We start from the raw sequence: 14,809 nt of genomic DNA on the forward strand, positions 1-14,809 counted from the left end.
CAACTGGGAATCTTGTTATATTGCTATGCCACTTTAGAAAACTGTTATCTACTAAAGCAAATACCAACCAACCAACCAACGAACCAACCTACAGACACAGTGCTCTCCCATGACCCAGTAATTCCACTCCCAGGTATATGTCCAATAGAAATCTGTATTTGGTCGCCAAAGACATGTAAGAATGTTCATTGTAGTACATTCATAACAGCAAAGAGCTGGAGAAAATGCCATGCCTATCAACTTAGAATGGCTATTAGTGGAATACAATATAGCAGTAAGAATGAGCACAAATACTATATGCCATGTTGAATGAGGCCCAACCCTAGTCAATACAGTGACTATATCAAGTTCAAAACTAATCTGTGGTGTTAGAAAACAGGGTAGTGACGGGAAGGGGACACAGGAAAGGGCTTCTGGGATGTTGGTGATGTCCCATTTTTTGATATGAGAGGTGGTTATGTGGATAGAAAAATGTATTGAGGTGGACACAAGATGTATGGCATTTTCTGTACATGTAATACTTCAAAAATTGCAAAAAACAAGTAAAATACCAAACTCAAAACAAATAGTTATTTTAACAGAATCAGCTATGGATTATCAGGGAGATAGCTTTTAAAAACTAATAAGATGTAAGTGCTTACTCTTTACCCATGCTGTGATAAAATACTGGTTATAGAGATACTAGAAGCCCAGTGCACAAAAATTTGTGCACTCGGGGGGGAGGGGGGGGCCGTCCCTCAGCCCGGCCTGTGCCCTCTTGCAGTCTGGGACCCCTCGGGAGATAACGACCTGCTGGCTTAGGTCTGCTCCCGGGTGGCAGAGGGCAGGCCTAATCCCTAGGTGCAGCCCCCAGTCAGGCTCAGAGCAGGGCCGATTGGGGAGTTGGGGCGCCGCCCCGTCATGCACAGAGCAGGGCGGATTGGGAGGTTGCAATGCCACCCTCAGTCACGCTCAGGGTAGGGCCGACAGGGGGGTTGGGGCATCGCCCCCTGTCACACTCAAGGCAGGGTCAATGGGGAGGTTGCGGCGCCACCCCCTGTCACGCACAGAGCAGGGCCCATCAGGGGGTTGGGGAGCTCCCCCCTGTCACTCACAGGGTAGGGCCGATACGGGAGTTGGGGCACCGCCCCCTGTCACACACAGAGCAGGGTGGATCAGGGGGTTGGGGCGCCGCCACTGTCACACTCAGGGCAGGGCCGATGGGGAGGTTATGGCTCTACCCCGTCCCACACAGAGCAGGGCCCGTGGGGTGGGGGGGTGGGGGTTGGGGCGCCACACCCTGTCACACACAGAGCAGGGCGATCAGGGGGTTGGGGAGCTCCCCCTTTCAGGCACAGAGCAGGGGTGATAAGGGGGTTGGGGCGCCTTCCCCTGTCAGGAACAGAGCAGGGCCAATAGAGAGGTTGTGGCCCCGCCCCCTGTCACACACAGAGCTGCAGAGTGATCAGGGGGTTTGGGCGCTGCCCCCTGTCACACTGATCCCGGTGCTGGGAGGCATATTACCCTTTTACTATATAGAATAGAGGCCTGGTGCATGGGTGAGGGCTGGCTGGTTTGCCCTGAATGGTGTCCTGGATCAGGGTGGGGGTCCCCACTGGGGTGCCTGGCCAGCCTGGGTGAGGGGATGATGGCTGTTTGCAGCTGGTCACACACCCTTCAGGGTGGGGGTCCCCACTGGGGTGCCTGGCCAGTCTGTGTGAGGGGCTGAGGGCTGTTTTCAGGCTTGCAGGTGACTGAAGCTCCCAACTGCTCCTTTTTTTCTTTTTCTTTTTCTTTTTTATTCTGGGCCAGCTTTAGCTTTGGCTCCAGCTCTGAGGCCTCAGCTGCTGAAAGTAGGTATTTGGTTTGTTTAGGTTCTATAATCGAAACAATGTATAACCCCAGCTCTGAGATCCCGGCTCGCTGAAAGCTGGTTTCTGGGGTTTTGTTTAGCTTCTATATTTGTTACAATGTTTCTTAAACTGCAGGCTCAGAGGCTGGCAAGGCAGGCGGGGAACGTTGGTTTCCTCCGTCACTGAAGCAAGCAAGCCTCATGTTAGTTTCAAGCTGCCTGGCTGCCGGCCACCATCTTGGCTGGCAGTTAATTTGTATATCGCCCTGATTAGCCAATGGGAAGGGTAGCGGTCGTACGCCAATTACCATGTTTCTCTTTTATTAGATAGGACTAGAGGCCCGGTGCACAAAAATTTGTGTACTCAGGGGCGGGGGGTGGGGGGGAAGAAGGTCCGTCAGCCCGGCCTGTGCCCTCTCACAATCTGGGACCCCTCGGGGGATGACCATCTGCTGGCTGAGGCCTGCTCCCCAGGGGATTGGGCCTAAGCTGGCGATCAGACATCCCTCTGGCAGCCCGGCAGCCCTTGGGGGATGTCCACTTGCCAGCGGGGAGCAGACCTAAGCTGCAGTCGGACATCCTTAGTGCTGCTGAGGAGGCAGGAGAGGCTCCCACCACCACCGCTGTACTGGCAGCCATCAGCCTGGCTTGTGGCTGAGCAGAGCTCCCCATGTGGGAGCGCCCTGACCACCAGAGGGCAGCTCCTGCATTGAGCGTCTGTCCCCTGGTGGTCAGTGTGTGTCATAGTGACCAGTCATTCCCAGTCTTTCTGCTGTTATGGTTAGTTTGCATATTACCCTTTTACTATATAGGATAGAGGCCTGGTGCACAGGTGGGGGCCGGCTGGTTTGCCCTGAAGGGTGTCCCGTATCAGGGTGGGGATCCTGCTTGGGTGCCTGGCCAGCCTGGATGAGGGGCTGATGGCTGTTTGCAGCTGGTCGCACCCCCTTCAGGGTGGGGGTCCCCACTGGGGTGCCTGGCCAGCCTGGATGAGGGGATGATGGCTGTTTGCAGCTGGTCACACCCCCTTCAGGGTGGGGGTCCCCACTGGGGTGCCTGGCCAGTCTGGGTGAGGGGCTGAGGGCCGTTTTCAGGCTGGCGGGCGACCGAAGCTCCCAACCTCTCCTTTTTTTCTTTTATTCTGGGATTTATTTACCTTCTATGGCTGTCACTGGAGCTGAGAGCTGGCTTTAGCTCTGAGGCCAGCTCCAGCTTGAGGCCTCGGCTGCTGAAAGCAGGAATCTAGGGTTTTTTTGGGTTCTATAATTGCAACATTGTTTTGGTCCTGCTCACTCCAGCTCTGACGGCTGAAAGCAGGTATCTGGGTTTTGTTTAGCTTCTATAATTGCAACACTGTTTATTAGAGTGCAGCTCAGAGGCCGGCAAGGCAGGCGGGGAACCTTGGCTTCCTCCATCACTGGAGCAAGCAAGCCTCCTGTTTGCTTCAGCTGCCTGGCTGCCGGCCACCATCTTGGTTGACAGTTAATTTGCATATCGCCCTGATTAGCCAATAGGAAGCGTGTCGGAGGTATGGTTAATTACCGTGTTTGTCTATTATTAGACAGGATCTTGCCAAAGTATGTAACTGCATGGGGTATGCTCTCTTATCTTCCCACTTTATAGATAAAGGCAAGGAAACTCAGAGAGGCCAAGGACTTTGTCTAGAACTGCACAGTCCAGAAAGGGGCTAGGCTGAGACTCAAACCCAAGTCTGTCTGTCTTACGTCCTCTCTGGGTCTCTCAACACAACCTCAAAATATAGACAGACGTGCTCCTATGTAAGAGGGATCTCACAGGAACAGGAGTGTGTGATGTACTTCTGCAGGCAGTGAGTGGCCCTGGGGGATTCCAGGGTTCAAGTCAACACCAGAATAGAAATTTACTGGCTCCTTTGATGAAATCCCCCAATAATAGATTATGGCCTAAAGCTTTTCTCCCATGAACCAAGCAAGGAACCTCACTGTTCCTTACCTGGAAGGGAAGCAGAATTTCCTCCCACACTGCAGGCCGCCAGCATCACACCCCATCATAACCTCGGAAGCACGCAGGGAAGCAAAGATGCAGGACGCCAGGCAGATGGATCAGTTCATACGCTTAGTTTGCTAACCACACGCCAGAACTATCAGAGTTCTGCTATTTCGGTTTTCAAACATAATTTAAAAGGGACTTCAGAATATTTCGTTAAGACAAATGTGTGATGTATACTATTACAAAGAAAAACCATTTGAAAGGCAAACGCATATATTTATAAACATAGTATTTTATTAAGAAAATGTTTACAACCTTCTTACAACAAATTTTGTTGTGATTTAGCACGTTATCCTCTATAAAAGTTGATGATATAATATTCAAGCTAAAACAATATAGTTTAAAAGTGTGCCAAATCAACCACCATCTGCAAACTATCTACCACTGGTTAAGTAAAAACAGAAAAATCTTACAACAAAAATCCAAAGATCTAGTTTCCTTTTGTCAGCATCTACAACAACACAGATATTATATGGTTTACCTATAGACTCAGGTCCAGCCCAAGGTTAAGACTGCAAAAATAAAGTCTTTAAACATCCATATAAGCTTGGCAAGTCATCATTACAATAGTTCATCACAGGTAATCAAGCAATGCGTCATGCAGGGAAGCCACGGTTATAAATCTGGGCTGTTTATAGTGCTACCAAGCGGCCTAAACTGGAAGCAAATTCATTTTATTTTTTTCATAATAGATGTTATTATAAAAGGCACAAGTATCTTACTCCTTGCATCAGGTCTTGAAAAGGCATGACATTCTTAGGAGAAATAAGAATTGCTGGTATGAGGGCTTAGCTTTTAAAAAAATTAATGTCTAGGCTCACTTCCACACTCCATATCTGCTTCCCTTCAAGACTGGACTTGGATTGTCACATCCATTGACAAATGCTCTATTACACACTAAGCGAAGTTCTGACACTCACACTATCTCATCACCAGTGCTAGAAAACATTTTGTCGCTCAAGTCATGTTGCCACTTAAGTTAGTGCTGCCCACTGCCTCTCTCAAAATATGGGAGTTCTTCACCTAAAATTAGCCTTGTTTTCTGATGGCACTGGTTGTGTCTTGCCTCTCTTGTTGGATGTGGAGAGCAAGTCCTACAGTGCTTGTGGGAGGCAGCACAGAACTGTCGCGTGCATTAAGGAGGTGGATGGTGCCCTGTGACTTTAAGGGGCAGCCCACTGCAAAATGAGAAGAAGAGAAATAAGGTAAGCAGTCCGCTTCGATCACAGAGAAGGCAAGACATCAATTCTTAAGAAGGTCAGAGGCATGATTGACAACTACGTGAGTGACTCATAAAGTGAGATGATAGAAAGACGGAGCTGGAGGAGAGTGAAAAAGAAAATCTTTCCCAGAGCAATAAAGCTCTGTCCACACAACACGACAAATGGTTTAAAAACAGAGCTACCAATCAGCTGTTCTGACTGGCTAGCTACCCATAATTTTTCTTGCACTGAATCGACCGGTCGTTCTGACATCATGGGTATGATCCATATTAAGGAAAAGTTTCATCAATTATGTCATAACCTCATACGTAAAGTAAAAGGAGGTACACAAATTCAAGCCCTGTTTTTGAAATTTCTCAGGGAGTAAACTTGATTATTCCAGGGTAAATTTAATGAAAATATTCATAAAGGACAAACGAGATTAAGATGAAGCCCCAAAGTGAAGTCATCACTACTGTGGGCTGACAATGTTCCAAGTAGGGGTGCACTGCCTGTCCACCTGGGACGGCCCCACGCTCCTGGCCATTTCTACAACATGACGTGGCTTTGGGGGACAATTTGAGTTCTGAGTAAAGATAAATGGCCCTATGTGCAGAATGCTACTTTAAAAATGACTTCCTCTAAGGGAGCACGGATAGTAAATAATTTGCTTCTGGAAGCACTGAAAAGTTCCTAAATTAAGACATGGCATGAAGACTGACATGTTTTATTTCTGTTGCATGATTAAGAACATTAAAGTCTACCATTTAAAACTGCCAATTAAAAGAGGCGCTTTAAAAAAAAATCATTGCTGTCTTAGGATTTGCCATTAATTGGCTGAATTCTTGGCACTTGAATTCCTGTTCAGGGAAGGTTATCTTGAATTTTGTTTGTTTCAATTATGAAGCATTTTGATGAGGCACTGGGCACCATGCAGATCCGAAAATGAACTGGCAATAAATGAAAACATTTTCTTGTTAAATTAAGGCTCTATGATTTTAATTCAGTATCTACTAATGACACATTCTAATATTACTATCTAAAATGTTCAATGTAATCAAAGGAAAAGATGAAAGGTTTTTCTTTTCATTAAACTTCTGAATCCTTTTGTTTGGAAGACCCAAATATTCTAGCATATCTCTAATTGATTATACTCTATAAAGAAAGAACATAGATATTAGAGTTATTCCTGATGGTACAGACCCTCAAATTAAAGTTGATCTATGCTAGTAGAAGCCCTTCTTGATTTGGGAAGTAAATCATTTTCCTATATGCTAAGAAAAGAATTCTGAAGGACAAACTGAGAAATATGGACATTCTTGGTTCTATTTTTTCACTCTCTTCATTATGTCTAATGAAACTTCATCACCACAGATCTCTCACTTATCATTCCCTTGGATTGAAAAAAGTGGAGGCTACTGAGAAATGTAACACCCTCCTAATATTTTTTAGAATTTCATTTGCACAAAGAACAGGACAAATGCCCCAGCATTCCATTAATATTTCTTGCAAATCAGATAATCAAATTGCCTGGATTTCTATTACTGGAAGTCAAGACCAGTAACTCTGCTGTCAAGAGAAATTGGCAAAGGCTGTTTCTTTCAGTTGGGGGCTGAATCCCACCCACCTCCCTCTTCCAGAACTACACAGTATAAGGTCTATCTCCTGGAAGAATCATTGCTTAGACTATTTATTTTTCTCCTATACCTTACCTTGCATCATTTTAAAATTGTTGATGGACCATGCTAATTGAAGTCAGGTATGCAGTAACAACTTGATCCTTAAAGGTACACTCCACTTCTTCCTTTAAAAAATATGAACTGTCAAGAGGTAGACCACCTCTTGGAGTGACTAACAGAAGTCATGCTGCTAGTCCTTCTAAGACAAATGTAAATAACAAAGATTGTTGACAGGGCTACACTATCTGGCTCATCATTGTCTTAGTTTTTACTAGAGGGTTAGGAGGAATATTTACAGCCAAGTGAGTTTGGAGAGGGAAGACAGCCTGAGTCTGGGTGTTGTCATTTCCACCCAATGTTCTAAAGTAGATCAGAGTTAAGGGACTTCCAGCAACATTCCCCCAGAAAGAAAGGATTCTCTCATTACCTATGCAGGTTCCTGCAAACACATCTGTTGTGCACGTAATATACTCTGTGCCTCTATCTTACACACCAAGGGGCCATGGATCATGTTTTTAGTTTTAAAATGAGTGAAAAATGCTTATAAGAATTAATACAACCTCTTTTGCCATTCATTCTCAGACTATGACAGATGCCCATGACCATGAAGAAATACCTTTTCAAGCTCTGAGGCTGACCTGCCAATTAGTGCCTCGCCATCTGCATCAGACCTGCCCTTGCTGACACAGCCCGAGAAGTGCAGGCCTTCTGGTTCCATGTCCCCAGGGGAGCCAGGGAATGGTTCTCTAATGGATGTTTTCATTTCTGTAGCTTCCCATTTAATTTAGAAGGCCTCCTAGAACCTGTTTTCCTTCTTGAGGACCGAAAATAATACAAGACTTAAAGAGAAGCAGAGAAATTAAATGTGATTTTCTTTATACATTTAAAAATAATGATAATTGATGACCTCAAGGAGGACCCCAGCCCACTTAGAAGAGTTCAAGCTTCTCAGGCAAAAGACTTGACCCTTTCAAATTGGGGGAGGCAGGCACTTCAAACATAATCATACATGGGCAGCACAGAAGTATGTTATTCTAAAGGAACTAAATCTTCCTGTTGCTATGTGTGGAACTTACCCTGCCTGTGGGTGAGAAGCAGGTGATGGAGGGTTCATTTGGAAACTGAAGGGCCTGTATCCAGGTACTTCTCCCCAATCACTTCTTAAAGAGAAATTGAAATGAAGGGCACTTGATCATACTCTTACTTTGTTCTTTTAATCACCAAATGATAGTTAATTAGTTATCAGAGGATCAGAAAAACACTTATGTGGAAGGAGACTTCTGGAGACCAATGGTGACTAGGATTAGACACCTGCAAAGAGCTTATTTCAATTTCTCTGAGAGGAATCAATATACACTTGCAGCTAATTAATGATTTTTCTCTTTTCAGTCCCTAAAGTTTTTTTAAAAAATGCCCTATGTCATAAGGGAACCAAAAGATTTTTATGGATGGATTAGACCTCAATTCCTTTGAAATTTGGCCTTTTCTCTTAAGAAATAAGAACAAAGAATGTATGAAATGTGTATCAGATCATTGCTCAGTCAGGTTAACATCCAAAGTGTGTTCAAAATGAAACACTGCTTCTGACTTTAATATTCATCTTTGCATTTCATAAGCAAACAAAATAAATGAAAACCCTTTTCTCCATTTCATTGTGTGTGAATTGTGGATCTGAGAGAGCAATCTGTTGCTGTTGTTAAGGATTAAAAAGATATTGCACAAGAATGGTGCCATGTCAATTTCTGAGATGACTGATGGAAGTGAGGGGAGGAGAGGCCCAGAAACGCATGAAGAATAGCGGCTAGTGCTGCACATGCCATACGCCATTCATTCTGTGCATAAAATATGTGGCTACAGTCAAAGAGAATCCCTCTCTACATGCTGGAAGGTGTCTGAGAAATGGCAGAGAACCGCTGCAGGGCTACCGGGATGGACCCGTTTGGGGCTGAAGACAGTCAAGGTCAAAACAGGATCAGAGGCATTTACTCACTGCACCAGTAAGGTGAAGCAAGCAAGCACTTTGTTTTTCCCTGTGCACTCAGACACCATGAAATCGTAAACACTGACAGGTTTGGTGGCAATATTGTGAAGGTCACAGATTTGCACCATCTTTTGGTAAAATAGGAAAGAAGGGGCCACACAAGCATTGCCTCTTCGGGAAGAAGTCAAGCAACCTTTGTTTTTATTTTGTTGTCGTGGAGACAGAGGCCCAGAGTGGGAATGCTAGGGATGGACCAGGGCAGTGGCCAAGTACCCCCATCCACCTGGATGTACCAGTATAGGAAATAAAGTGAAGCCACCTTCAGGCGCAAAGAGCCCAGTTTTTACAATTATTTGTTTTCTCTGAAAGCAAGATGCTGGGGCGGGGTGGGTGGGTGGGTGGGAGGTGGGGGGGGGGGGTGGCGCCTATAGAGTCTACATGTATTTTAAACAAAACGATGTTAGAATTTTCACTAACTACATTCCTTCTATCGGATTTTAATAAAAAACAAGCAATTTCAAATGCTTGAGATATTCACCAGGGAGAAGGGAATCGTTTTGTACTTCATTTGAGTTATAATTTTCTCATTAAAATCTACCCATATCAAGTGGGGTGCACAAAGAAATAACAATTATTTTTAAAAGTTTTGACTGTTCAGTTTAAGGAGAGCTCTGAAAACACAATTTAGTTTGAAATTCAAGCTGTTTCATTTCCTATATAATCTTGTAAATTTCCTTCCCTTACAATACTCAAGTTGGAAGGGTGCCAAATTAGACCAGGGACAAATTTTCACCAACTTCACTTCAGTGCTTTATTTTTAGATTATATTAAAAACCTCATTAGGCTCCCTGAGGGAAAAGAGTGTTAACCACTAACAGAGGCAGGGGGGAAAAGGGAACCGGAAAGATAAGCTAAATTGTTAACAAGGAAAGCTCTCTTCAAACAGTTGGTCTGAGGCCGATGTTAAAAGTGAAAAGAAACTTATTACCAAGACCAGGTAAATGACCTAAGCTTGGAGGTTTTTTTTACCCCAAGGCTAGGAAGGGCTAGTCAGGCTTGTCCAAGTGGCATATGTCTATGTTATGATTTCCAGATGGGCTTCGGAAGGGGGATGGAAGGAAAGAAAGTCAGGGAAATCTTTGAAGACTTATAAGCTAAGGCTCTATGCTTTCGCACAACATAAATGTGCTTTGAAGAGTCTCCTGTGGACAGGCTGAAAATAGGGTTGGCACATGCAAGATGGGGCAAGATTAAATGGAATGAAACACAGAATTTATTACCATATTTACATAATTTATACTTTTTAAGCAATGGTCTCATAAATATGGACTACAACTTTACATAGGCTAAGCAACAGATAATTGTTTCCCCCACCAAAATATTTGGGTTAAATAAAAAATTGACAGTATTTACACTACTTTCTTTTTCCTCCTTTTAAAACCAGTTAGTCAGTTTAAACATATGCAATTTGATTTACTTCAGTCAGCTTCTCCACCACCACTACCCTGATCCTTAGAGCTTATTACAGGAGCCAATAATGAGTTTGGTGACACATACAGGACAGGGTCAGAATGCAAACGGAGGCTGAGCTGCAGGCTATTGTTGTTGTTGTGAATTTACTGTATGTATCCTGGGCTAATGTATGCAATGGAAAATGCTCTGGAGATGGATGCAATCATTTCCATCAGTCCGATAAAGAACCCATTTTACCTTCAGATAATAATCGCCATCCCTCCACTTAACGATGCTACCACATTTTAAATTATACAACTCCCTAGAACAGTGGTAATGTGAAACCAAGGAAATTATAATCTCCACGAGGTCTTCTTTCCCTCAAGAATGATGAAAGTGCTCATTTCCCTTTACAAATGTTACATAAAATCTTGATTACAAAACGACTCAACAATTGGATCCTACGATCCATACAATTACATGTTCCTTTTCAACAAGGTCAAAAGCCAGTGATGGAGTCCCTTTGTCCCCCAGAGTCTTTACATAACACAAGTCCGAAGACTGAAACTGCACTGCTACAGTCTTCAAAGAGGAAACAGACTGGTCAATTTCTGCGACTCTTTTTTGCATGAAGCAGACCCCAGACCAGTGAGGCGAAGTCTGGCAGCAGGGCCCCCAGCCCTCCTGTTAGCTTTCAGGACCACCTACTTCATCACTGAGTCTGAGGCTGAGGCTCAGTCAGCAGCAGCTTCGCCTGGGCTCTGAAGGCTGTCTCCGGAGTTTGAAGCCCTTCCCGCCACACGGCGGGTTGGTGTCGGTGGGTGGAATTCTTCGACCTAAACCAAGAGGACAGGAGGGAAGGGAATGAACCTTAACTTTCTAAATCTGCTCATTCTCAGACACAATTTTGTAGATATAACTTGACAGGTTTCATTAAAAAAAGTTTAATAAATTTTTAATTTTGTAATGAGTTCAGATTTACAGAAAAGTTGCAAAGATAATATAGAGTTGTTGATACTCCTCACCCAGTGTCCCCTAATGTTACTATCTTACACTGCTACAAGACATCTGTTGAAATGAAAAATTCAACATGAGCATATCACTAGTAGCTGAACTCCACTTTTTTCAGATGCCAGCAGTTTTCCGTTGATGTTGTGTTTCTGTTTCAGGTCCAAGCAAAGATAGCACGTGGCATTTAGTAACACTTTCTTAAATAAAAATTAAAAAATTACCTGTTAATAAGATCTTGTTTTGAGTAGGTAACGCATGCACGTGATAAAAAAAATTAATCAGAACAGATCCATCCCTCTGTCCAGGAATAGGTGTGGATAGACATACACAACACACACATCTTAACCTGTCCCCATTCCTAAACTGGGACAGGAGCAACCAGAGTGCACGGCTCTCCACCTCATTGTCTTCACGGTGTACCCTGGGACGGTCCCAGCACAGTGCCTGGAGAGCTGCCACCTTCTAGATGATAGCTTTGTGACACTTCAGTGTATTATGGATGTACTGTAATTAAAGCGCTCCCTTGTTGACAGATATTTAGTTTGTTTACAATATTCTGATGCTACTAACAACGATGCAAGAATATCTTTATGAACCTGAGTGCATGTGTTGGATAAACTAACAGAGTTGAAGAGCCAGGTCACGCTATTCTACTTCTGGGTGTTGACCTCGATATAGCCCCTGTAGCCCAGTGTCTGTCTAGCCCAGATGCAGAAAGGACGTGCAATTTAAATTTTGACAGATGCTGCCAAATTGTTCTCTGAAGAGGCTGTGCCACGTTGTTCTGCTACCAACCATGTATGAGAATGAACAGGTTTCACTTTACTGCTCCATGAAGCATAATGTCGATTTTGAGGGAAACCTGGTATCACCCATCCATCCACCACCCCACTGATAACTTCAGGGCTGCTTCTATACAAGGCTTTCTTGACGCCTCCCACTTCCTAACTCTCCAACATCTTAGGCACTGGAATCCATCAGGACTTTGGAGGCACTTTGTCATATATTTGTTTATGCAAAGAGCTCCCTCAAATTAGATCCTCAGCCCTTCTAAGGGGAAATCCTGTTTGTCCATCTTTGTTTCCAGGGTCATTAGCACAGTTCCTGGCACTGAAGTATTCTGAAGACATGAGATGAACTGGGTGCGTGCATTCTGGGCATGGACAGACTGAGATGGAATCTGCCAGCTCCTGGGTCCTTGGTTGCCATGCCTGGAGCCTCCAGCATGTCGAGCAGCCTTCAAATCAGGTGGGTAGTACCCAGCATGTGTCCACATGACTGGAAGGTATTCCCCAGTATGTCCTACCTCTACTTTTCAAATGCCTGTACATGCTGTTGTGAATAAACTGTGAATTAGTTCAAAACCTTTACTAAAGTTTCTGGCCATCACACATTTCTCACTAAATAGGCCCTGGAAGTACAGCTGGGATAACAGTCATCTCTGAAGCACATTTAGAAGGAGGCAGAGGAGAGCATCTTCCTAACCTGGGAATAGGCAGTGACTTCTCATATCAGAGCCAGAAAGTGTCAACCATAAAGGAAAACAAGGGCCAATGGGATTCTACTAAGGTTAAAAACTCCAGTTCATCAAAGGAGTGGATTCAGACATGGAAGTCAAACCATGGACAGAGCAGAAGATTTGTCCAACACACATGATCACCAGTATGATCAATGAACACTCAGGAAAAGGCAGGCAACTGAACAGAAAAACACAGAACTTCACAAAGGAGGACATCCTGAGAGTATGTAAACGTAAATAAATACCTGGAAAGGTGCTCAACTTCATTAACTGTCATAGAAATGCAAATCACTACCTGCCCACCGGGGATGAAGAGTACTCCCATTCCCCTGGTGTAAGGTCAGCAAGGTGTGCATGTATACTGAACACATGCATACCCAGGACTGTTATTCTTCTCCTGGTATAAAATACACCTATCAAAATGTGTGCCTATTGTGTATATATGGGACAGGAAGCAGAATACTCACAGCGGTACCATTTGTAATAGCTCTACATTGGAAACAACCACTCAGATGCCTATCAACAGGATGGATAACCACCATGGGCATCCTCCTGCTCTGACTCTGAGGCTGACAGACGCACCACGGGAACAAGAATGGATCATGCAATGATACAGATGAACCTAAAAGTGTATGAACCTAAAAGAGATAAGGAAGCCGACACAAGAGTAAATACAGTATGTTTCAAAAAACATAAAGTATGAAAACAGGCAAAACAGATCTGAAGAGTCAGTAGTCAGGACGATGGTTCCCTTTGGGAGGTACCCCTGGGTCTAGCTCTGGGTGCAGATGACAGGAGTATACTTTGCTTGTGAAAATTCCTTGAGCGCTATACATCTGATGTGAGTACTTACACTTCAGGAAGAAGCAAGTATGCCAGCTACTGTGCTAACACAACTTTGTAACACCCAGTAAGCATTAACCTCAATTTACATCTGACTCAGTTTTTCTCATCTTTGTGAACATATATTTTTTATTTTTCATAGTTAAGATGAGTATGTACATGCTTGTTTTTATTTAAGGATTTTCATTGTTGGTATAATTCACTGCCTTCCTGTTTCAAATACTGTTAAGAGTAAAGAATACTTAAAAATAGTAATAATTTCAGTCCTACCCAGTGTGACTCAATGGTTAGAGCATTGGCCCTTGCACTGAAGGGTCTCGGGTTCGATTTCCGGCCCCAGTCGGGATGTGTGTAGGAGACAATCAATCGCTGTTTCTCTCTCATATTGACATTTCTCTCTCTCTCCCTCCCTCCCTCCCTGCCTTCTACTCTCTCTAAAAATCAATGGAAAAAAATATCCTTGGGTGAGGATTAACAAAAAAATAATTTTAGAAAAAGTAATAATTTCAATACACATCTGACACCATACTTAGATTTTTTAGCCTGAATTGTGAAAAATTTCTGACTGGCCTCCAGTTGTCTTTTAAGAATGCCTTTGGGTACTTGCTATTTACAATCCAGGAAGACAATAATCATCATTACTTTTTTTTTTTAATTCTCACCTGAGGAAATTTTTCCATTGGTCTTTAGAGTGGAAGAGGGAAAGAGAGACAGAAACATTGATGCGAGAGAGACACATTGACTGGTTACCTCCCCGACTCGCCCCCACCGAGGCTGGGGATCAAACCTGCAACTGAGGTACATGCCCTTGACTGGGAATTGAACCTGAGACCCTTTGGTCCGTGGGCTGACGCTCTAACCACTGAACCAAACGGCCAGGGCACGTCATGACTTTTTAATGTTGACACGAAGGGACTGGACTAGAGGTTGCAAACCAGCAACCCACGGGCGTTCTCTGCCATAGATGGGGTTGGTAGGTCTGTACAGTACTCTACAAACATTTGAGTTAGTGGCCAAATCTCAGCAGTGAAACATGTTACATAAAATTCAGATCTCTGGTTCTCTGAACTAAAAACATCAAAAAATAAAAATAAAAATAAAAAGCAACCCAAGCAATTGGGCGACCAGAGGCGTACACTTTAGTGTGGCCACACTGTTGGAGTTGGGCCCTCACCACCAGCTGCGAGGCTTTCTGCCACCCGAGTCCCAGCACTCGCCCTGGCAGTGCTCCACTGGCAGGCTGTCACTGGTGGGTCCTGGTGG

At 44.1% G+C, this 14,809-nt stretch overlaps 1 protein-coding gene across 6 annotated transcripts in view; it reads right to left on the reverse strand.

Moving 5' to 3' along the window:
* Positions 1-4,073: 4,073 nt before the first annotated feature.
* Positions 4,074-14,809, reverse strand: part of RAB22A (RAB22A, member RAS oncogene family) — a 48,980-nt gene continuing 38,244 nt past the window's right edge. For 2 of the 6 annotated variants that reach the window (XM_059705206.1, XM_059705205.1), the window contains 2 exons: positions 10,882-11,009; positions 4,074-6,011 (listed from right to left, as the gene is read on the reverse strand). In XM_059705206.1, coding sequence (XP_059561189.1) covers positions 10,886-11,009 — 124 coding nt within the window. In that variant the 3' untranslated portion in view covers positions 4,074-6,011; positions 10,882-10,885. Of the gene's footprint in view, positions 11,010-13,170; positions 13,342-14,809 lie in introns of all 6 variants that reach the window. The other 4 variants (XR_009454000.1, XM_059705208.1, XR_009454001.1 and 1 more) reach the window with 3 other exon arrangements.

The sequence above is a fragment of the Myotis daubentonii genome, chromosome 8 (genome assembly GCF_963259705.1).
Source record: "Myotis daubentonii chromosome 8, mMyoDau2.1, whole genome shotgun sequence".
In the NCBI taxonomy this organism is placed as follows: domain Eukaryota; kingdom Metazoa; phylum Chordata; class Mammalia; order Chiroptera; family Vespertilionidae; genus Myotis; species Myotis daubentonii.